General features: G+C 40.0%; 3 protein-coding genes across 3 annotated transcripts in view; 1 reads left to right on the forward strand and 2 right to left on the reverse strand.

The window, feature by feature from the left end:
- On the reverse strand, positions 1–10,987 carry ttll6 (tubulin tyrosine ligase-like family, member 6). The gene is made up of 14 exons (XM_072456037.1): positions 10,944–10,987; positions 10,735–10,853; positions 10,120–10,250; positions 9,889–10,045; positions 9,667–9,810; positions 6,632–6,717; positions 6,182–6,407; positions 5,338–5,516; positions 5,055–5,243; positions 3,111–3,267; positions 2,106–2,363; positions 1,735–1,797; positions 1,171–1,309; positions 1–524 (listed from the first exon to the last, which is right to left on the reverse strand). Exons 2-14 carry the CDS (start codon positions 10,747–10,749, stop codon positions 253–255), a joined length of 2,016 nt encoding a protein of 671 aa, XP_072312138.1. The 5' UTR covers positions 10,750–10,853; positions 10,944–10,987; the 3' UTR covers positions 1–252.
- The window catches only part of LOC140369512 (tubulin polyglutamylase ttll6-like), a 20,125-nt gene continuing 6,276 nt past the window's right edge, over positions 10,838–24,686 (reverse strand). The window contains exons 7-18 of the mRNA XM_072456879.1: positions 24,534–24,677; positions 23,489–23,574; positions 23,067–23,292; positions 22,131–22,315; positions 21,851–22,039; positions 20,892–21,057; positions 20,023–20,229; positions 17,520–17,590; positions 15,869–15,927; positions 14,516–14,673; positions 11,314–11,471; positions 10,838–10,853 (exon numbers count right to left, since the gene is read on the reverse strand). Of these exons, the coding sequence (XP_072312980.1) occupies positions 10,838–10,853; positions 11,314–11,471; positions 14,516–14,673; positions 15,869–15,927; positions 17,520–17,590; positions 20,023–20,229; positions 20,892–21,057; positions 21,851–22,039; positions 22,131–22,315; positions 23,067–23,292; positions 23,489–23,574; positions 24,534–24,677 (1,665 nt within the window). The remainder of the gene's footprint in view (positions 10,854–11,313; positions 11,472–14,515; positions 14,674–15,868; positions 15,928–17,519; positions 17,591–20,022; positions 20,230–20,891; positions 21,058–21,850; positions 22,040–22,130; positions 22,316–23,066; positions 23,293–23,488; positions 23,575–24,533; positions 24,678–24,686) is intronic.
- Positions 16,410–24,686, forward strand: part of calcoco2 (calcium binding and coiled-coil domain 2) — a 22,094-nt gene continuing 13,817 nt past the window's right edge. The window contains exon 1 of the mRNA XM_072456039.1: positions 16,410–16,456. The gene's annotated coding sequence lies outside the window, so the exon portion shown is untranslated. The remainder of the gene's footprint in view (positions 16,457–24,686) is intronic.

Consider the following 24,686-nt stretch of genomic DNA (forward strand, 5'->3'; position numbering starts at 1 on the left):
AAAGGCCGGTTCACTTACTTTTGGCACATAAGAATTAATTTTAATAAAATGTTACCCTTTAGAGACTGTAAACAACATGTCTGCCATCACACTGCAGTAGCAACGTGCAAAATCTCCTTGATATTGTTTGTGTTGTTGACTTTCACTGAGGAGAAACATAAGTCCAGATAGTTGTCATTCCTATGTTTGTGCATTTACAGCTTTGGTCTGCTCTTCCACTTCCTTAATACCTAAACATGTCTGTTTCTCCTCTCATGTGTCTGTCTGTGTCTGTGGTTTTAGGCCTTTTCCGTGCACTGCTGCTCTTTGGGAGGGGTGCCGAACAGTTTGAGAGAAGCCAGGCCTCCGGACCAGGGGGGCCCGAGTGGAGATGACTAACAGGCTCTGCAGGGTGTCAGCTTCTTGGGTCATGTAGGGGCATCGCGTTCGGGCTTTGGGGATCTGGTTTATGAGCGGGATACTGGCCCGGTCGCGGCTGTACGTGCTGCTCTTGCTGTCTTGACGACCAAGAGAGGAGCTACCCACTGCAACACAGACAGAAACACAGGGCACAGGTGTTTGGATGAGCAAAATACAGGAGGTACACAATTGGATTTTTGTGTTAAAATGTAAAGCAGATAATGATATTTACCTAAATACTTTGGTCAAAAGTTATTACTGAGTTGAAAATTATACCAGCATATATGAATTATACTAAAAATTATTATATAATATAAATCATTATTTGTTCCCACCAAAAATCATTTATGGTACATGTATAACTATATATTATGGGTGCATTTCCATATTATAAAATGTTCAGATTGTCTTTATTTTTAACTATATTTTTTAATTATTTAAATAATTGTTGATTTATTTTTAAAGGGAATTAAAAAATGTGCTCATCTCAATATTTAACATTTTTCAATGTCATTTGCAATTTATTATTTTATTATTATTTTAATGGAAATTTCTTATATATATATTTTAAATAATGATGAATGAGAAATGTGCAACATTTTTTATGTTTCACTTTAGGGCTTCCAAAGCTCACAATAAATATGCAAACATAAATAATATTAATATTGTATTCAGATATGTATTAAAGAAATATACGCAACCATAAATCTTGTTCCCAAGTCATTCCCCTGATCATCATGATGTCCCACACATCAGTGCCAGTGAACTCACCGGGGCAGAGGATCTTCTGGAGACTGGTCGTACCAGAGTCGTCTGGTCTGTTCTCAGGCTCAAAACACGATACGTTCAGGGTCCTCTGTTCAAAAGTGGATCGCAGTAACCTCGGCTGGGTCATGTGGGAGTGAATGAACTGCATAAAAAATGAAACATTATGGAGTTTTAATTCTCTCATCATCACATTTCATCAGGTTTCTAAACTACTACTCATGGCCGCCAATTTGGAGAAACGAAAACGAGACGAAAATCCTTGCAGTAATGATACCTGAATCTCTGTAATTTTAAGTAATTTTAGTTTACATTGGGAGGGACACACAGTCATTTTTATCTTTTATATTTTCAATTCTAAGTACTTTATTTGAGGTTTAAGATATGAAACTGCATCGTAATGAATAAGCTTAAGCTTTTACTTTGAATTAATTTAGCTGAAAAATATTAAACCATTTTGACTAATACTAATTTCATGTGGTTACAAGTGTACATATGATTCATTTGAAGGAATTTTGTCATCTTTTGGCTCTAGTTTCAGATAATATAATTATAAATGTTGGTTTATACCTGGTGTGAGCTGATTGAACTTGGCAGCTGCCTATTCTGGGAAACATGTGACAAAGAATCCAGCTGAAAAAGGAGATAAGCACATTTATATTTATGTTTTAAAATAGTGCTCTAAACTGTTTAATCTTTACAATAAAGCTGTATTCAGCCACAGAGGGTTACATAAAAAAAATATATATATATATATATATATAAATAAAAGTCAGTGGTCACAAGATTCTGTTACAGTGTATTTGATTTAAAAAAGCATTGCACAACAATTGCAGCACAATTGATGATGTGATCAAAGATAATATAAAATGTTAATTAATGTAAATGTGAAATTATATTCTGACGTTTTAAGTTTTATTTCACTTGGAAAAAAACCTGACCTTCAGGTGCTGTGTTCGGTGCAGGGCCTTTGTTGGGGCGGGCCTGTTCTCTGTTGTGGTGCCCTCTGTCTGCTGCTGCTGGAGCATGTGGTGGATTTGGTCAACCACACCGAGCTCCTGCACCAGCCTCTTTCTCTCCAGGAGTCCACGGACCCGCTCCAGCTCTTCCTCCGCCTCCCTGTCCTCGTTCTTGTCTCCCCTCTCGCCCTCCACATGCACCAGGCTCACCAAAACACAGGGATCTGGGTTCTCTGCGAGCTGGGGACAAACACATGAACAGAACACAATAGGAAAGCCTCACCAGCAAAGACAAGAACAACACAACTGACAGGTTTTTGAGTTCAGTGTTTCCAGGTTTTTGTTCACTCTGGTATGAGAACACAGTCCCCTATCTGAGATCTTTTTATTTGTCTATATTTTTTAACCCATGCCATTTAATATCACATTAAGTGGTTTATTTTTATGTATTTAAAGTCATATAAGAGGCATTAAGCATTTTACCAATTTATTGTCCAGCTTTTCGACTACAGGACAATATTTCATAATAATTAAAATAATAAAACATCATATTTTGTATGCATTAAGTGTAGCTATTGTCTGGTAAATGTTCTGGTATAAATTCATTCATTTTATTAATAACTTGTTTGGTTGACAAACAAGTAATTACATGAACACAAAACAATAACTACAACAAAGATGCTAAATTTAATCGGATTAATGTCCTGTTTGCATAAGTATTCCTGGCTATTCGTTTACAATAAAGTAATTTCTGTCAGCTAGCCTTGATAACATTGTTTTATATTTCTTACTTGCTAATAAACCACATCTAAATTTAAAATGAGAGGCATGCAATAATAGTTATCTGCATGAAGACTATTGCAGCTAATTTGCATTGGACAAGCACGCATTTCCACTGGAGAGGTCAGTCAGACTATGAACCATAAATCATGTGGTGAGAGGCAGTTGGTTCCCTCTAGTGGACAAAGATGAGACGACACTACTCACAGGCTGGAGCTTCGCAGCAGAGTTTTGAACGTTGCTTTGACTCCTGCTCGGTTTGACTCTCTCTCCTGCTGTCTCTCCCTGTAAGTCCTTCCTCCGACCCACTTTCAGATCCCTCTCCTTCTGTTCCTGCTTCAGACGCAGCTCCTGCAACTGCTGCCTATGACAACAGAGTGTAAAAAATGATTTCCAAGTCACAAATCACAAACATTAATTTAGTTTTGAGCAATGTGCATAATATATTTTTCCTCATTTTGAAATCAACAGTAAATATAGACAGCGATTAAAACACTGCTACTGACGGAATTATAGTCAGAATCAGAAAAGATTTATTTCCATTGTCAATGAACAGAATTCACAAACATAGGAACTTGCTTTGGTGATGCAGTGCAACATAAAACAACGAACAATGATAAAACAACCTATATAAAATCAAAAAGAAAAACAATTCAAATCTGCTATAAGATCAAATATAATAATCAAAATAAGCTTACTACGTACACAAATTTACAGTTTACATGTAGTGTAGAAAGTGAACAGTGCAATGGGTGATTAAATTATGGTTGAACTGAAAGTGTTTAAGATGTGTTCATGAGATCTGTTCTTGTGGTGGGAGGTTCTGGTCTGGATGGACCGTAGCCTCCAGCCTGTGGGGAGTGGCTCACATTGTCCATGTCCAGGGTGAGAAGCGTCGGCTGTGATCTGACCTGTTTGTCCCAGAGCCCTGGAGACGTACAGGTCCTGCAGAGATTGAAGTCTGCAGCCGATGACCATCTCAGCAGAGCGCACAATGTGCTGTAGTCTCTGTTTGTCCCTGGCTGTGGGGGGGGGCTGTGACTTTCCTGAAGTCCACAATCATCTCCACTGTCTTCTGGGCGTTGAACTCCAGGTTGTTACTGCTGCACCAAGACACCAGCCGGTCCACCTCCTTCCTGTAGACAGACTCATCCCAGTCTGTGATGAGCCCGATGAAGGTGGTGTCGTACGCAAATCTGATCAGTTTTACTGAGTTGTGGAGAAGAGCAGGGGAGAAAGTACACAGCCCTGTGGAGTTCCTGTGCTGATAGTGTCTGAGACATTCTTCCCTTGCCCTAGGAAGTCAGTGAGCCACCTGCAGGTGGAGTCAAGCACGTTGAGCTGGAAGAGCTTGTCCTGGAGCAGAGCGGGGAAGATGGTGTTGAATGCAGAGCTGAAATCCACAAACAGGATCCTGGCATAGGTTCCTGGGGAGTCCAGATGCTGCTGGGGGAAGTGGAGTGTCAGGTTGATGGCGTCGTCCACAGATCTGTTGGCTCTGTAGGTGGACTGCAGGGGTTCAAGAAAGGGGGAGGTGAAGGACTTGAGGTGGGGCAAGACCAGGTGTTCAAATGACTTCATGACTACAGACATCAGCGCCACAGGACTGTAATTATTAAGTCCAGTGATCCAGGATTATCGTATATTGTACAATAGACATTTTATTCATTGGAATTTAAATTCAATTCATATTAAAAGTGCACAATGTAACTTCTCAGCCACCTGCTTATCTCTCTTGAGATAGATAGGTTTAATGCCATTGTGGGGATCATTTCAATCAAAGTAATATTATTGAGCATGTGGTGGACCCTCCACCAGAAAAGTGACAAAGTGCACCTTTAATAGTGTACTTTGTGTCAAATCAACTGTCATCAACACATCTGAGAGATTTGGTGCCACATAAAGGGATTTTCTTAAGTTTCTCAAAGTGGATTGCAATCAATGTCACCTCAAAAAACACAAATCAGTGCACCTTTAATTAAAATGGTTATGGCAGCCTTATTATTAAGGCCTTTAATGTGGATCCCAGGGACATTTCAAAGCATATATTTACTTCAGTGTTAAAAAACTGCACGTCTTTTCCTCACTTGCACCACAGTGTTCTGAGCCTTACATGTCCGTACTGTGGGTACAGTATTACACGGCTTGTACCTGGCACACTCCTCTCTGGCCTTGGACGCGGCGGTTTCCTGAAAGAGCGAGCTGCTGTGTCTGAAGTACTTGTCATATTTCTCCCCTCCCTCTCGGGGGTAGATCCTCTTGAAGCCTCCCAGGTGTTTGGCCTCGTACCTCTCCATCTGCTCCACCGAGGCGGCTTGGCACTGACGCAGCTCCTCTGACCTGGAAGTAGGGACAGGCATCACCAATCTAGAGACAATTAGCACGTCATTGAGCACACGACCTTGTATGAAAAAGTCCTCGTTTATGCAGATACCTGGCCTCTCTGGAGCGATTCTGTTGTAGCCTGTCCTTCACTCGCCGTCTTTCCTCCTTTGTGATCTTACGGCGGTCACATGCGCCCAGGTTGATGAGGACCAGGGTGTCATAGAGCAAGGCATCCTTCACTTCACGATCCAGCTGAGAGTCAGTGGTGAAACTGGGGGAGTGATTTACCTGCACAGAAACACATGGTTGATGATGAAACGTAGAGAGCCACTGAATTACATTTTATGCTTAGAAAAGAGCTGAACATGTACTAAAACTACATCTGCCCAGTGTGGAATAAATCTTTTTGGATGGATTAACTAAGAGTCAATTGTAACTAAAAGACAACATCTCATCTGTCCCATTAACAAAGAATGAATGTCTATAACAGATGACACACTTTATTAAGGGGAAAGGGAGAAAGTGGGTGTTGCAATCTACAATGTCACCACCAGAGGATGCAAAAACTGCACAAACCCTTTTTAGTGAATTCATCTTTAACTTTGAATCCTTTATTATCTATTAAGTTTGAATTATTATTATTATTATTATTATTATTATTATTATTATTATTATTATTATTATTGTTGTTGTTGTTCGTTTATTTGGACGGGACAGTGCATGTTAATGAATATACATGATATACATGCTGTAAACACAACACGCCAATTTGCATCCGTTATCCCACATTCACACTCACAAACACACTCTCTTTCATACACAAGCATACATGTACACAGTGTATGTGGTAATATATTAGGATTAAAGAAAAGATAAATGCAAGCAGAAATAAAGTTCTGCTTATCTAAAGCCTGTCATCAAAACAGTTTCTTGTTGCTGTGATAAAAACTCACCTCCAGTAGCCATGGTTTGAGTCGGTGATCGAGCAGGACATCAAAACCCAGGATTTCAAAGCAGGCGCTGCCATTGGTGTGGTTGGGGAAACAGGTGTGGTAGTTGTGCTTTAAGATTGGATGAGCGGAGATCAGGACCTTTATTATAACATCTTCAATGTCGTTCCACATTTTCTCCAAGTTCCAGTTCATGGCCTCAAGATGCTTATTCAAGGTAGATAACTTTCTATAATAATGGGCAAGATTAGATTAGGTTTCACAAATCTTGGACCGAAAGATTTATATTCATAGGTAAAGTATATATTGTCCCACTTTATCCATTGGAAATTTAATACCAGCATATTTGACATTTCTATTTAACACTACATGGCAATAGAAATATATGTTAAAATAAATCCAGCCAATGATGGACATTGTCAATGGTTATTATAATTACAAAGTACAATTTACCTTTTACTTCCAGTATCCTCGTCACGCACAAAATTTTCACTGTGTTTGTTTATTGAGTAGTTGGTAAGATGCATGCACACATCTTCCTGCCAATGGAAATACAGCTTAATCAAGAAATCTTAGCCAGTGAACTTACATATTTATACAGATTCATCAATATTCATCAACATTTCTTAACTATGTTTCCCATAGATTTCAAAGACTTTAGTGGACCTTTCAGCAGTCTAGCTTCTTTGAAGGGAACCCAGGGGTGCCCACACATTTTCAGCTCACAAGCTACTTTTATATTCGACAAAGCCCGAAGATCTACCTATAGATCAAAATTATTGTATAATTTAGTATTATATTTATTGTCAGTATCAAACAGGTTTTTATTTTTGTTTAACCATAATCAGGCTATAGAAATAATAGCCTAATATTGTTTATTATATACAAATGCGCAATATATAAAGGGGAGAGAAAATTTGCTATTTAACTAGACCATTTAATACAGCTGAGTATTTTGAAAATAAAATATACTGACCACAACTACGCTAAATGCTAGAAGGTTGAATTAACCAGAACTTACTCTCTCCTTCCTCTGCGTCACACAGCGCGCACTTCAACACTTTCCGGTGCTTTCCGGCGCGCTTCGGCGCTTTCTGGCGCACTTCGGCACGATCGACCCCACTGCCACTGCCTCTGCAATTGACCGGTCGATCGGGATCGACGTATTGGGCACCCCTGTATTATGTTATCGTGGTTCTCCCTCGTCAATCATTTATTCAGAATAAGAATCAGAATCAGAAAAGGTTTATTGTCAATGAACAGAATTCACAAACATAGGAACTTGCTTTGGTGATTCGGCGCCACATAAAACAATGAACAATGATGAAACAACCTATATAAAGTCAACATATATAAGTAAAAATAAAAAAAAATTAAATCTGCTATAAGATAAAATATAATAATATAATATAATAAGCTTACTATATACACAAATTTACAGTTGAATTTACATTTGTAGTGCAGAAAGTGAAAAGTGCAACAGTGTTTAAGAAGTGTTCATGAGTCCAACGGCAGAGGGAAAGAAAATGTTTTTGTGGCGGGAGGTTCTGGTCCAGATGGACTGTGGGAAGTGGCTCAAATAGTCCGTGTCCAGGGTGAGAAGGGTCGGCTGTGATTTGACCTGTTCGTCTCAGAGCCCTGGAGACGTACAGGTCCTGCAAGTCTGGCTGGAGGTGCAGCAGTTTGTGTACAGGGAGAAGAGCAGGGGAGTACACAGCCCTGTGTGGAGCTCCTGTGCTGATAGTCCGAGTGTCTGAGACATTCTTCCCCAGCCGCACGCACTGCCTCCAATCAGTCAGGAAGTCAGTGATCCACCTGCAGGTGGAGTTAAGCACGTTGAGCTGGAAGAGCTTGTCCTGGAGCAGAGCAGGGAGGATGGTGTTGAATGCAGAGCCGAAGTCCACAAACAGGATCCTGGCATAGGTTCCCGGGGAGTCCAGATGCTGCAAGATGAAGTGGCAACACATCACTTCATCTTGCAGTCCAGATGCTGCAAGATGAAGTGTTCCGGGGCTTCTTGGGGACAGGGAAAATTATGGACGACTGGAAGCAGGGAGGTTGAGCGGTACCAATTAGATATAGTTGGCCTCACCTCCACGCACAGTTTTGTCCCTAGAACCCATCTCCTCAAGAGGGGCTGGACGCTCCACTTTTCTGGCTTTGCTTGAGGGAGAGGCGGCAGGCCCGTGTAGGCTAGCGTATAGTTCCACAGCTCAGCCGCCACATGTTGGAGTTCACCTCAGTGAATGAGAGGGTCGCGCCAGTACGCCTTTGGGTTGGGGATAGGTCTCTCACTGTGGCCTACGGGCCAATTAGCATTGCAGAGGGCCCGGGCTTTTCTTGGAGTCCCTGGGAGGGGCACTGGACAGTGAAACCGACTGTGGACTCTGTTGTTCCACTGGGAGACTTCAACGTCCATGTGGACAACGATAGTGACACCTGGAGAGGGGTGATGGGAAGAACGGCCTCCCCGATCTGAACCTGAGTTGTGTTCAGTTATTGGACTTAGACTTATTGGACATGGACTGTCCAGAATTAACACCATGTTCAAGCACAAGGGTGTCCATCAGTGCATGTGGCACCAGGACGACCTAGGCTGGAGGTCAATGATTGACATTGTTGTCATATCATCTGACCTTCAGCCACGTGTCTTGGACACTCGGGTGAAGAGAGAGGCAGAGCTGTCAACCGATCACCACCTGGTAGTGAGTTGGATCCGATTGGCGGAGGGAGAAGCCGGACAGACTTGGCAGACCCAAGCGTATTGTGAGGGTCTGTTGGGAGCCCTCTGTCAGCAACTCACACCTCCGGGAGAGCTTCTCTCAGATCCCAGCGAAGGTTGGGACATTGAGTTCGAGTGGACTATGTTCTTGACCTGTGAGCTGTGGTCACAAGGTCGCAGGTGCCTGTCAAAATTCTGGCAAACCGTCCGACACCTCAGGAGGGGGAAGTAATGCTTCACCAACACCGGGTGGAGACTTGTTGACCTCAACGGAGGATGTTGTCGGACAGTGGAAGGAATAGTTTGAGGATCTCCTCAATCCCACTGTCACGTCTTCCAAAGAGGAAGCAGAGACTGAGGACTCAGAGGCTGACTCATCTATCACCACCTGAAGTCACTGTGGTTGTTGGCAAACTCCTTAAGCCTCTGGATGTTGTGTGACTGTCTTGGCTGACAGGTCTCGCCAAAAGAATGGTCTCATAGGCTTTCTATGGACAAATTTATATCACTACCGGTATTCATTTTCGTACAGCAGGTGAACCATTTGAGATACAGAGCTAACCTTGGCCTTAATTTGAAGCTAATAAAATGGTGAATTATTGTATTTACATGTGAAATAGTAATGCCATGCATAGCACCACTTTTTACTCACAACATTTCATCATGTTTTAGACCATGGGTGAAAAACTAGACTAGGCCTCTAGGGTCTTTTCTTTAAAAAGGGAAACGCAGTCATTTTCAATGCAAATACACAGTAGGTACTTACCACATTATTATGAGTTGGCTCATTGTATTTGGTGGTACAGAAACGAGTCAGACCTTCTTTAAACATGAATATACTGAAAGGGTCACATGATGTTACCAGAACGTAAATTCGCAGGTCAAATTTATAACCGTCAATTATCAGAGGCTGTCAATAAGAAAACTATATTTAGAATTACACACTTAAAACTGTAATAGAGTATTTTTTTTATTTATAGACACTTACTTTAGAAATGTAAACTTGGCAGATCATATGTTCTCCAGGCTGTATTTCTTTACTTGTTTTGGTGATGAAGATGCCTTTGCCTTGGCACCCGGTGTCTGGCTTACAAATGTATGTTTTGTACTTTTTGGCCCTGGTGAAAGCTTGAAAGTCACTGAAACTGTAGAAAGCAAATATATTCATGAATAAATAAAGCAAAAATAGTATGAGAATTAGAGTAAAGTACAAACTGACTCAGCAGGAAGGCACCATGTTCTGGGGAAGATGTTGTAGTCTTTGGGGAAAAGTTTAAGCATTCGATTCAAGTTTCTTGCTAAAAGGTCCTTGCGACATATTTCACTCATTCCAGGGAAATGGTTGATTTTCTGCAAAAAGACATGTTATTCAAAGGCACACTGTGTAACTCTTCTGGTTAAGGGGGTCTGCCACCTTCTTGTCTTCATAGAGGTGCCTTGAATGTTCCACAATATTACAATCTAGCATTAATTTAATTACAGTTTTTTTACTGCTCAAAAAAATATGTTTTCTTTGTGTCAGTAAGCTTGCCTTTCAACAGATCTGACCTGTAACTTGGCTTGGTAGTGTCACCTGTGGTCTCCATGCAGACTGATAATTTAAATACCAGACAATGGAACAATCCAGGCAAAGCAATAAAATCTTTGTGGAGACGCAGGCGACGAACAAAGCATGCAATAAATCACATTGCACAATTCAGGTGCGTTGTCCTTTCAACTTTGTAGAATACTGTGAGAAAATTTGTCGTATTGGATTCTGCATTTAACAACAGCAATAATAAATGTATTGTATTTGAGTGATATAGTGGATGCATGATTAAGTCGTCATAAGCACCTGATAGCGTTTCATATCCTTTACTCGATCCAGAGACACAGAGCAGTCGGTCCAGAACAGGGTCCAGTCCTCACGCTCTGCTGCCTCCCGAAGGCCATACCGCCTAGAAGCACGTCGCACTGAATACACGGACATAAACACACTTTTAGAGACAGCTACAAAGAGACTTCTTACCTTTATGTCAGTGAAAATCTATGGCTGTGACATACCGCTTTCATATTTGCAGTTTGTGAGGTTAATCCACAGTCATCTGAAAAAGAAGAACAGAAGGACAGACATCTGCTTTGCTGCAGAACACTACATATGTTCCTCGTTTACAACAAATAATACATCAAGAAATTTATTAAATAGAACCACTTTAAAATAACTACCTTAATTAGCATTAATAAAGCATGAACACATTGTTTGGTTAGGGAGTAAGGGTATTAAAGATGTAGTTACTAAGCCTTTATCTTTCTTAATACAAATGTTTTCATCGTGAATTAAGTCTTAGTTCATGCTTTAAAAGTGTAGTTATTACAAAGTGTTACCAATTAAATGTACTTGTCTCAGAAGTATGTAAATGAAGCAGTAAAATACCTCTTCTTGCTCTTCCTCCTCTTCTTGGTGACCAGTGGAGATTTGGCAGTGCATGTTTCCGTTTGGCTGTTGTTCCCTGAGGCCTCTCCCCGCTCTTCATATTTACACAGAGCTTCTTCATCTTTGTTGTCGAGATTGTCCACAGGTAAACCCATCTTCTGACCATGCAGGAAAAGCAGTTCACCAAACAAAACACTTTTTATTGGTTTACGATGATGAACCAAATAGAAGTAAGGAAGTGATGTTGTAAGATAGCCGTGATAGTAAACATAGTGAATAGATAGAATCCAAACAACTCTGCTGACCTGATATAACAAAAGGGGGCTAGTCAACACAAGGCCCGGGGGCCAAATCAGGCCCTCCAAGTGATTTAATCTGGCCCAGGACCTATCTTCCAAATATTACAAAAATGAATAAAGTAACACATTTTGATAAGTGGTTTAATTCTGGTTTAGCATTAGTATAGACCTGGTTTGATTCCAGCACTGGATGGGCAATTTTGCAAAGCAATGTTGGTAGAGCATTTTGTATGTTACTTCTCACATCAGTAGTTATGGTATTGACTAATTTATGGACAGTGTTGGGGATATTTGTATGACCCAAATGTTGTTACAGTTGTGGCCTGTTGTGCACCTCTGGCCCAGACGCCTTGGCCCTCGGAAAAATCTGGCCCTCTGGAAAATTAAGTTGAATAGCTCTGGTCTAAAAGAAGGCTAAGACAAAGTTGGCAATCACAAGGAGAATAGAAGGTTAATTGCATACTGAAATTATTTTACTTTGAATTATACATAAAGATAATTGTCCTGGCTTAACACTAATTTATTTTGGCACAAATGGACCATGAATCTTTTATGCTAGAGTCCTATCTTATTTAAGGTGTAATAATTGCCTAAATATGAACTCACTAAGTGTTTTATGGCCATTTTGTATAGTTCGCCTAGACACAAAAAACGCTTTCTTCTTAGTCACATCCTTCCAGGTATTGCATACCAACATTCATTTTCTTTCCGCACCATGTAGGTTTAATTGAAAATGTCTTATCTTTATTGCATTAGTGAACAGCACAGCAGTTATTTCATGCTGCGTTTATCATGGGCCGTGCTGCGGTTCCTCACAGTGAAACTCAGTCAGACAGAACCACAAACATGCTGTAACTGCACACACAGACTCATGTTTCTGTTTCCATTTCTCTCATCAGGCGAGTGCTCCGGCTGTCAGCGCCTGTCACACTCCTGCATTCAAGGCTCATTGTGGCAGGACCGATACTAATACCAAGACATGTGGGACAATAGAAAGTGGGACTGGACGTTGGCAGAGCAATGAAAAGCAGAGATGCTAATAGGCTTTATGCTTTTGATATGTTTCTAAGCCTGTCAATCTTTTTTTTTCAAGCTACCACTTGCAATTACTTGCAATGATTTAGTGCAGGGGTGTCCACATTTTTTCATCAAGTGCAGCAAATTAAAATGTAGAAAGCGGAGGGCCGCGGACTGGTGAACAATACAGCAAATGATTAAATAAGTTTGGAAGTGGTTTGAATTTGCTTCAGCACCATAAATACACTGGAAAAAATAATTTTGGATGTGTTTTATTTGTTTGTTTGTTTATCCATTTGTGTTTTGCTTGTTGTTTGATTGCTATTCATCTTATAATATTAGATAAGTCGATTTTAAATTGCAGTAAAAAGTACTACTTGTGGGTCATTTCATTTGGCAGCCTGAACAAAAATTGGTCAGGGGCCGCTCGTGGCCCCCAGGTCATAATTTGGACATATCTGCTTTAGGGTTTTAGTACAAAGAGGTCTTGAAACTTTTATCATAATAGTTTCTGTATATACATCCAAATGTGTACATATGACCTCTGTTCTGTCCTATGTTTCAAAGGAAAATACCAAAGAAAGAAGAATTGCAAGGATTAAAATTGTTTGTAGAGTGAATTCAATAATTTAATAGACCTTTTGTTTGTATTGGCCAACTCTGTGACCTAAAGACAATGGACAGCACTTGTCACGCCAGTGTCTCGGCAGAGCACCTCTGGGTCCTATCTAGTGTCTTGTAGGTTAAGGTGAGGTCAAGTTAATGTATTATGATTGAGATTGAATACTTGAAGGGGGTGGCACTAAGGAGGTACATCCTAGGTTCGCAGTGGGAGGTGGCGGTGCTAGGTAACACGCATTTGATCTGGATAATCCTGACCCCCGAACCTTGAGCTTTACCATGGGTTTGAGACGCCCCAGTGACCTCAGCGCAGATACAGTTACAAACACAGAAGGATTTCTCAGTGACTCTCCCTCAGTACTGCAGTTAAGCCTCCTGACACCTTTTGTTTAATGTGTCTGTCACAAACAAAAGAGACAATTAGGGAGAATTATGTTGTAGTAAATGTAAAATGTCGGCCACACAAAGGAGGACTCAGTTACACTATTTCAGAGTGAGAAGATGAAGGTCAAGCTTGGAAACTATTTTCAACATTTTTCAATGTACAGTTTACTAATAAAGAAATAAGAGTCACTGAAATCTACGTTCTTCCCTTTATACTCTTATACTCAAAATGTTATTGTTCAGTTTGTTTAAAGAGTCATAGAAAGATGAAGAGAAAGTTGAAGGTGACTTTTCCTGATCTGGTGAACATGCTTAGACATGGTGCGCTATAATGTGATGCCTTACCTGAAAATGGTAAATTTGAGTCTTAAAGCAGTAAAATGTATCTCAAAATACAGGTTTTGATTGATCATTGACCAGACATCTATGACCTGTCTGTTTACTGTACAAGTTTAAAATACTAAATTCTAATGTCAGTAAATAACTTTACCAACATCAACATGTCACAACTTAGCATTTTTTCTGGTGGTGGGACCACCTGCTTGTCTCTATGGAGATGTTAATACTTTGCTTGGAATGCTCCAGAGTATGACATTTAACTTGTCTTTCTCCATGGAGACAAGCAGGCGATGTCAACTGACCAAGTTACAGATCAGATCTGTGGAGATCTGTAATTGAATAAAATGCAAGGCAGATACAACTGATGCCATGCTGTGGATGATTCCAGGCAAAGCAATAACATCTCAATGGAGACATGCAGAAAAGTTACACAGCGCACCTTTAACTACAGAATAAGTTTGTGTTGGAGATTGTAGCATCTTACATCTCTTATGCAGTGCGTCCTGAATAGTGAGTTACTGTGTTAAAGGGGTCACACTCACCTGCTCTGTTCGGCCTACATTAGGATCGTCTGAAGTCCCCACAGAGGCCTCAGTCTTGCATCTTGGCACTTTAAAATCCCTTAAAGATGCTGCTACTGTCTTCCGTAGTTGAACCAGAAAATCACATTTCAGTTTCAGACATCGCAAGCTGCTGGATCCTGCAAAAACAAGAGTAAATTTATATCTCACAGGGATGCCTTAGTTGAGATTGTCTTACACTGAAGAAACTTGTCCCGTAACGGATCTGGTGTCCAATTAAAAACTGTGGAGACAAACACCTGATCTGTCGTGACATGAAGCTGAGATAATGAGCAGAAGAACTCAGCAGGGAGTTAGAGGAGAGCAATAATCCCCCATATTTGTAAACTGAAATTGGAGAGCCACATCTCAGCACCTGGACCTGTTAAATTTAAATCTGTGCTGAAAACACAGGCCGGACATGGATCTCCTGCCAAGCTACAGAGGGCTGCTGTTAATTGAATTGTGCCGCTGTAACAAAGGCATTAGTGCAATTAAAGTGTAAAGAGTGTTGAAGATAATCTGCAGAGCTCAAATAAAATCAGATAAACACTGAATGATAATGTGTAAGGATAGCCTGAAGTAACCAAGTCTGATGTGGTGTGATCTGTGCCAATTACAGCAATCAACATTAATTAGTCATAAGTCGCTATCTTATGTTTCAGATTAAGCAGTGTTTGTGTCCACCACCATTATGATTCAACAGTTTTGAAGCATTAGGTATCACTGCAAACACTCTGGATAACTGCTCTATTGTGAAATAACAATTTGGATGCAATAGATGTGATGGGCTTTAAATAGAAGGCAAGCTGGTAAATGGACCAAGATATTGAAAAATGTATTGAACAAATGATGTGATAATCCACTGTTTACAACATTAGGATGATTCTTTTTTTTGCAGTTGTTATTCCTCCAAAAAGGGAAGGTCACAAACAGAAGTGAGTGGAGTAGCCAAAATTTGCACAGAAGAAAGAGTAAAAAATGATATACCTGAAAGCCTCAATATGTAAAGTTGCTGACAAAATAAATGCATATTGTGAATTTAAGTAGAAGTAAGTAATCACCAAAATTGTCACTGTTAAGCATCATTTCACTATGAACAGTCTAATACTATCTTAGGCTAACATTAGATACCAAGTTAATTCATGTTTTTTAAAGTCTAACCATGTCCCTGTAAAGCTTTATGTAACGTGAAACACTTTTGTAAAGTTCTGTCACGTGCATTGTAACATATCAGTCTAGTAGTTGATGAAAATGCTTACTTACCAGAGAAACAAACCTCTGTGCATAATCAGGATGAATGACCGCGAACACAATGAATTAGCACAGCATTACCGAAGCTCAAGGCGGACAGCGTGACAGTGCCCGTTGCTATGGTAACGGAATGCCAACTTCTGTCCACACCAAAGCAAAAACATTTGACCTCTTTCACTCAGCTTTAAACACTGTAAACATCTGATTGTTCCGCAGTCACGTAGCAGAGCCGTATTTTGGTGGCTGTGTTTTTTCTTACACCGGAGCTCATCAGACCCATGTATCAGACTTGTTTGGTCTAATTAAGAATAATAGTGCCTCCCTGTGGTCTTGAGGAGAACTTTGTGCCAAGTCCCATTGAACAACTTTTCTCTTTGATGTAAACGCTCTCTAATTATTATTACACCTACTTGACAGACATGTAATTTGGCTGTGATTTCACTGTATTAGCGCATTAAGGTCTTATTTTTCCACAAATAGAATTAACTAATATGGTTGGATAGAATAATTGATAATACGATAAATATGGATTTGTAGCTGTAGAAGATTGAGCCAGATTTGCTGTCGCACATGGATAATCTTTGAAAGTACGAGCTCTACTTGCAGGATCCAGGAGCGAGTGTGGGACAGGTCTTTGCGTCTGTGGATCTGACCAGAGACTGCGCGGATGTAAGTTTGTGGCTATACAATTTATATCAGAACCTATAATGTAAAATGTCTTCAAATATATTTAGTAGAGAAAAGTTTTAGTTTTTTAGTCGTTTATACAGATGAGTCCAGAACCGGAATCAGGGGAAACACTAAGTGTTACTTTTGTTATACCGGAGTTAAATAAAAAAAAGAAAAAAGAAAGGAAAAGCAGAGAGCGTCTGATCACCTTGCAGTTTATACAGTAGAAATGTTGAAGGCTTTGCAGTGGGTAGAAGAGAATAGAAGAAGCCCTAATATGTTCTGACTCATTAGCAGCGTAAACTACTATTCACGCTTTTTCATCGCAGAGCCGACCAGATCTACTCTATAGAGAATATTAAATCTTGTTTCGACTTGCTTGTCAGCAAATGTTGTATTTATGTGGATCCCAGCTCATAAGAAGGTTGTTGGGAATAAGATGGCTGATTGTCTTGCGAAGCAGGCTCCAAACGCAGACCCGGGCAAACAACGGCCCGCGGGCCACATACGGCCGGTTTATGATCCGGCCCGCCAAACATACCAAGAAATATACAAAAATAACAATAAAAAAAAAACATTTTTTGCCCTTAGGCCAGACCTGGGCATTTGTGGCCCCAGGGGCAAGATGTGGCCCTCGACATGTTTTAATCTGGCCCCTAGAAAGAATTCAGTTTAAATTTTTTAACTGTCTGTAACATCTGTCTGCACTTGTATCCTTAATAAAGATGACATGAAATGAATCAAATGAAGAAAAAAAGATGACGTGAAATAGATGACATGAAATGAATTGAATGAAGAAATAAAGATGACATGAAATGAATTAAATGAATCCAGGCAAGTTGATTTGAATATGGCCCTCGGAGTACAATAATTGCCCACCCCTAAGAGAGTTTGAGTTAGACCTCAGAAAATGAGAGGTGAAAGCAAGCTATCATCTAAACTCAAATTCTATCAAAGTGGCAGCGGCGCAGGGATGAGGGGCAGAAGGGGAGACACCTGTATCAGTGTCCATGGCAACTGTGTCGCCAGTATCAAAACGTTGTATTTTGGAGCAAAACAATACCTGGAGACATCTATGCAGCCGGAGCCATCTAGCTCGGAGTCACCAGGCGATTCCTGAAATGGAACCTGAAACTAGAGGAGTGAGAAAGAAAAGGCAAGTTTATTTGTAAAGCACATTTCATACACAAGGCAATTCAAAGTGCTTCACACAACAGGAAAAATGCATTAAAATCACAAAGAAATAACAGAAACAGAAATTCAATAAAAATAACTAAATAAAAATAAAAAACACCTAATTTTAGAATTGTAGAGAATTTCTCTAAAGAAAGAACTTTTAATTTGAATAAATTTAAAAGGTGCTATTTTTAAGGTAAAATCTAAAAATTAAAAATTGAAAATAATAATAAATAAAAAAAGGGTAATGTGTAAATAATTTAAGACATAAAAGAGAAGAGTGCAAAAAATCCTTTCAGTCATATGCGCAGCTAAACAAAACTGTTTTTAGCTTAGATTTGAACATTGTCAGAGTAGAAGCCTGTCTCACATCTTCAGGAAGACTGTTCCTGATTTTAGCTGCATAAAACTGAAAACGCAGATTCCCCATGTTTAGTCTCTGACTCTGGCACCAGCAGGAGGCCGGTCCCTGAGGTCCTCAGAGTATGAGATGGTTCATATGGCACTAACATGCCCAAGATGTACTTTGGTGCTAGGCCATGTAGAGACTTGTACACAAGCAGAGCTGCTTTAAAGTCTATTCTCTGAGCCACAGGAGCCAGTGCAGAGACCTGAGAACAGGACTAATGTGATGGTACTTCCTGATTCTAGTCAGGACCTGAGCAGCAGCGTTCTGGATGTACTGCAGCTGTTTTACAGCTCGTTTGGAGAGGCCAGTGAGCAGGCCGTTACAGTAGTCTAATCTACTGGAGACAAACGCGTGGATAAGTCTCTCTAAATCTGGTTCGGACACTATATTTTTGATTATGGCAATGTTTTTTAGATGGTAAAAAGCTGCTGATGTTATTAATTTGATGTGGCTGTTAAAATTCAAGTCTGAGTCCATTATTACCCCCAGATTTCTAATTTGATTTGTAGGTTTCAGAGCTAGACTCTGGAGGTGACCGCTAACACTTTCTCTTTGTTTCTGTGGGCCAAAAACAGTTATTTTAGTCTTGTTCAGCTGGAGAAAGTTGTTTTGAGTTTACATTTCAATAGGTCTCTAAATTACAACTCAAGGCAGCGAGCAAAAAAATCTGTAAAATCATTGCAGTATTCCAATTGCTGGAGAAACCAGGAGGCAAACCACTATCATGTTTTGGGACTGTCCTGTTGCTCAGAATTATTGGACCGAGATGAATAAAGCCCTGCAGACAATATTTGACACCACCATCCCACTGAATATCAGCTCTATGTACTTGGGCCTCAGGACTCCCACCATGTCTGTTTTTTTTTAAATTAAATTATGTGGTCCGCTCTCTTTCTGGTCCTGTTTAGTTTCATTGTGTTCTTTTTTATGTTCAAACTATTTGTAAAACTTAAAAAAAACAAAAAATTACGTTTATTTTTGTGTATTTAATTTTTAAAAGCATTGCACGATAATTACAGTAACATCAGAATCAGAACAAGGTTTATTGCCATTGTCATTGAATAAAATTCACAAACATAAGAACTTGTCCTGGTGATTCGATGCAACACAAACAGCAAAACATTGAACAATCAATACAAAACAATGAACAATGAATAGCTACCAGATATATAAACAAAAAGTAAGTAAGGTTAAAATAAGGTTAGAAATAGGCATGATATATATCTAAATAAAATATGTAGTACATTAAGAAGTGAACAGTGCAAGGTGCTTAGGCAGTGTTCATGAGTCCAACGGCAGAGAGAAAGAAACTGTTCTTGTGGTGGGAAGTTCTGGTCGGGATCGACCGTAGCCTCCTGCCTGAGGGGAGCGTCAAAAAGTCCGTGCCCACGGTGAGAAGGGTCGGCTGTGATACGACCTGCTCGTCCCATAACGCTGCCAATTACCTTCTCAGCAGAGCGCACAATGCGCTGCAGTCTTTGTTTGTCCCTGACTTTGGCTCCAGCGTACCACACGGTGATAGAGGAGGTGAGGATGGACTCTATGATGGCCGTGTAGAACTGCACCATCATCTCCGCTGGCAGCTTTGATTTCCTCAGCTGCCGCAGGAAGTACATCCTCTGCTGGGCCTTCTTGATGAGGGAGCTGATGGTGAGCTCACCCTTAAGGTCCCGGTTGATGATGATGCAAAGAAAGCGGAGGGAGTCCACAGTGGAGATGGGGCAGTCTGAGATGGTGAGGGGGGGCTGGGGGGCTTTGACTTTCCAGAAGTCCACAATCATCTCCACTGTCTTCTGGGCGTTGAATTCCAGGTTGTTACCACTGCACTAGGACACCAGCCGGTCCACGTCCCTCCTGTAGACAGACTCATTCCTGTCTGAGATGAGCCCGATGAGGGTGGTGTTACCTGCAAACATTTATGAGATGTTCACAGAAGATCTGTGATGTCTTAAGTTTTATTTCACTGGAAAAAGGACCTGACCTTCGGTTGCTGTGTTTGGTGCAGGGCCTTTGTTGGGGCGGGCCTGTGGTGGATTTGGTCAACCAGACCGAGCTCCTGCATAAGCTTCTTTTTCTCCAGGAGTCCACGGACCCGCTTCTCCTCCTCCCTGTCCTCTTTCTTGTCTCCCCTCCCTCCATCCACATGCACCGAGCCCACAAAAACACAAGGATCTGGGTTCTCTGCGAGCTGGGGACCAACACATGAACACAGAACACAATAGGAAAGCCTCACCAGCAAAGACAAGAACAACACAACTGAAAGGATTTTAGGAGTTCAGTGTTTCATGCAATTTTTTGCTCACTCTGGTATGAGAACACTGACCCATACCTTACAGGACATATGTTTCAATTTAATAATAATCAAAATCGCAAATAATTAAAATCATAAAACTTAAAATTTTAAATTTAATATTTTGTATGTATGTATGTATGTTTGTAAGTGTGGCAATTGTCTGGTAAATGTTCTGGTACTGATTAATATTTTTCTCATGAATCTTTTATTACCTGCTGGTTGACAAACAAGTAAAAGTAAGGTACATGAACACAAAACAATAACTACGACAAATATGCTTAATTTAATTGGTTCAATGTCCTGTCTGTACAAGTATTCCTGGCTATTTTTTTAAAATAAAGTAATTTCTGTCTGCGAGCCTTGAGCCTCTGTCTTGCAAAACAACATCTAAATTTAAAATGAGAGGCATGCAATAATAGTTATCTGCATGAGGACTATTGCAGCTAATTTGCATTGGACAAGCACGCATTTCCACTGGAGAGGTCAGTCAGACTATGAACCATAAATCATGTGGTGAGAGGCAGTCGGTTCCCTCTAGTGGACAAAGATGAGACAACACTACTCACAGGCTGGAGCTTCGCAGCAGAGTTTTGAACGTTGCTTTGACTCCTGCTCGGTCTGACTCTCTCTCCTGCTGTCTCTCCCTGTAAGTCCTTCTTCCGACCCACTTTCAGATGCCTCTCAATCTGTACCTGCTTCAGATGCAGCTCCTGCAACTGCTGCCTATGACAACAGAGTGTAAGAGAAATGCAAATCGTAAATCACATCACAAACATTCATTTAGTTTGGAGCAATGTGCATAATGTATTTTTACTTTTTACCTATTTTGAAATTAACAGTAAATACTTTACTTCAGACAGCGATTAAAACACTTACACTGCTACTGACGGAATTATAGTATATTATACAATAGAATATGAAATTATATTTTTGATTTATTAGAATTTAAATTGTATGAATATTAGAAGTGCACAATGTAACTTCTCGGCCACCTGTTTGTCTCCATTGGGATGCTATTGCTTTACCTTGAACCTTGAATAACTTGAGTTCTTACTTTGATCTGTCACCTCTCCACGGATCTGACCTGTAATGTGCTCTTGTGGCATCACCTGCTTATCTCTCTGGAGATAAATACGTTTAATGCCATTGTGCCATCCACCAGAAAAGTGACAAAGTGCACTTTTAAGAGTGTTATTTATGTCAAATTTGGTAAAAAATCTACAAATCAACTGTCATCAACACATCTGAGAGATTTGGTGCCACATAAAGGGATTTTCTTAAGTTGCTCAAAGTGGATTGCAATCAATGTCACCTCAAAAAACACAAATCAGTGCACCTAATTAAATGGTTATGGCAGCACTGAGTCTCATTAAGGCCTTTAATATGGATCCCTGGGACATTTCAAAGCATATATTTACTTCAGTGTTAAAAAACTGCACGTCTTTTCCTCACTTGCACCACAGTGTTCTGAGCCTTACATGTCCGTACTGTGGGTACAGTATTACACGGCTTGTACCTGGCACACTCCTCTCTGGCCTTGGACGCGGCGGTTTCCTGAAAGAGCGACTTCCTGTGTCTGAAGTACTTGTCATATTTCTCCCCTCCCTCTCGGGGGTAGATCCTCTTGAAGCCTCCCAGGTGTTTGGCCTCGTACATCTCCATCTGCTCCACCGAGGCGGCTTGGCACTGACGCAGCTCCTCTGACCTGGAAGTAGGGACAGGCATCACCAATCTAGAGACAATTATGTCTTTGAGCGCAGAAGCTTGTATGAAAAACCCCTCGTTTATGTAAATACCTGGAGGAGATTTCTCTGGAGCGATTCTGTTGTAGCCTGTCCTTCACTCGCCGTCTTTCCTCCTTTGTGATCTTACGGCGGTCACATGCGCCCAGGTTGATGAGGACCAGGGTGTCATAGAGCAAGGCATCCTTCACTTCACGATCCAGCTGAGAGTCAGTGGTGAAACTGGGGGAGTGATTTACCTGCACAGAAACATAATCTTAAGTAATTTACACAGTGGATGAGTAAATGTTGAACTATAACATGGTATGAGCAGTAATGAAGAATTTACTATTATAGATTATATACAGTATGAGATAATGTACTATATTGAAGTTAAAAAAAATATATATACATTCAATTTAAAGTGTCAAGCCCAAAAAAACATAGAAAATTAGTATGCCTACCAATTGAAAAGGCAAAATAAATCGTTGATGATGAAACGTAGAGAGCCACTGAATTGTTTAAATATACATTTTATGCTTAGAAAAGAGCTGAACATGTAATAAAACTACATCTGCCCTGTGTGAAATAAATCTTTTTTGGATGGCTTCATTAAGAGTCAATTGTAACTAAATGAACAAAGAACGAACGTCTGTAACAGATGACACACTTTATTAGGGACCACAGAGGATGGAAAAGCTGCACAAACCTTGTGTACTGTATATAGGGAAAACAATTATGATTGAAAATGTCTTGTAGTGAATTCATCTTTAACTTTAAATCTTCTATTCTTGGTCACAAGTTTGAATTATCATCATTATTTGTTTATTTGGTCAGGTCACTCTCACAAACACACTCTATTTCATACACTGTACACTGTGTATGTGGTAATATATTATGATCAAAGAAAATATAAATGCCAACAGAAATAAAGATCTGCTCAGCTAAAGGAAAGTAGTTGAAAACAGTTAATGTCAAACCCTTTTTATTGTTGCTGTGATAAAAACTCACCTCCAGTAGCCATGGTTTGAGTCGGTGATCGAGCAGGACATCAAAACCCAGGATTTCAAAGCAGGCGCTGCCATTGGTGTGGTTGGGGAAACAGGTGTGGTAGTTGTGCTTTAAGATTGGATGAACGGAGATCAGGACCTTTATTATAACATCTTCAATGTCGTTCCACATTTTCTCCATGTTCAAGTTCATGGCCTCAAGATGCTTATTCAAGGTAGATAACTTTCTATAATAATGGGCAAGATTAGATTAGGTTTCACAAATCGTTGTTTTTACTGTCCCACTTTATCCATTGGCAACTTAATACCAGCATATTTGACATTTCTATTTAACACTACATGGCAATAGAAATATATGTTAAAATAAATCCAGCCAATGATGGACATTGTCAATGGTTATTATAATTACAAAGTACAATTTACCTTTTACTTCCAGTATCCTCGTCACGCACAAAATTTTCACTGTGTTTGTTTATTGAGTAGTTGGTTAGATGCATGCACACATCTTCCTGCCAATGGAAATACAGCTTAATCAAGAAATCTTAGCCAGTGAACTTACACATTTATACAGATTCACCAACAACATTTATTATCTGTTTCCGATAGATTTCAGAGACTTTGGTGGCCCTTTCAGCAGTCTAGCTCTTTAAATTGGACATATTATGTTATAATGGTTCTCCCTCATCATTCATTTACTCATTTTCGAACATTTCAGTGATTCATGCTAGCGTAGTCATGCATTGTCCCCTATTTCCGACCATAACAAAAAAATGTGCTTGATAATCTGCAGTTTAGAACTGGAAGTTAATGGCCCTGTTCCTATTTTTAAGCCATTTTAGAACAATATTATAACCTGAATAAAATGTGAATTTTAGTCCGAGAGCCAGCCCCCTCATACTTAATTTTTTTTTTTAACTAATGTTTTTTACTCTGGGCCATTTTGAGTTCGGGGTCTGTTTCTGCTTGACTCTGTTTGGTCCTAAGACCCCAAAACCCGTGTTATAAAGCAAGCGTCTGTAATTTTCTGCTAGATCTCACCCTATAAATTGAACTAGAATTTCACTCGGATATTCTACTAATAGTAAATCAACATCGGTTTTGCCAAGTCTGAAACAATGAATGTATGTTAGTGAAAAATGAAAGTTTAGTTGATTTCCCCCTCTGAAATCTGCAATGTTGCAAAATAATGGCCTCGTAGACACTCTATGGACAAATTAATATGATTATTAATGCTTGTACAGCAGTTGGACTATACAGAACTAACCTTGGCCTTCATTTGAAACTAATGCATTGGTGAAGTATTGTATTTACATGTGAAATAGTAATGCCATGCATAGCACCACTTTTTACTCACAACATTTCATCATGTTTTAGACCATGGGTGAAAAACTAGACTAGGCCTCTAGGGTCTTTTCTTTAAAAAGGGAAACGCAGTCATTTTCAATGCAAATACACAGTAGGTACTTACCACATTATTATGAGTTGGCTCATTGTATTTGGTGGTACAGAAACGAGCCAGACCTTCTTTAAACATGAATATACTGAAAGGGTCACATGATGTTACCAGAACGTAAATTCGCAGGTCAAATTTATAACCGTCAATTATCAGAGGCTGTCAATA

This window comes from Eucyclogobius newberryi, unplaced genomic scaffold (assembly GCF_026437365.1).
Source record: "Eucyclogobius newberryi isolate DKJ021-1_F unplaced genomic scaffold, fEucNew1.0.hap1 SCAF_20, whole genome shotgun sequence".
Classification (NCBI taxonomy): Eukaryota; Metazoa; Chordata; class Actinopteri; order Gobiiformes; family Gobiidae; genus Eucyclogobius; species Eucyclogobius newberryi.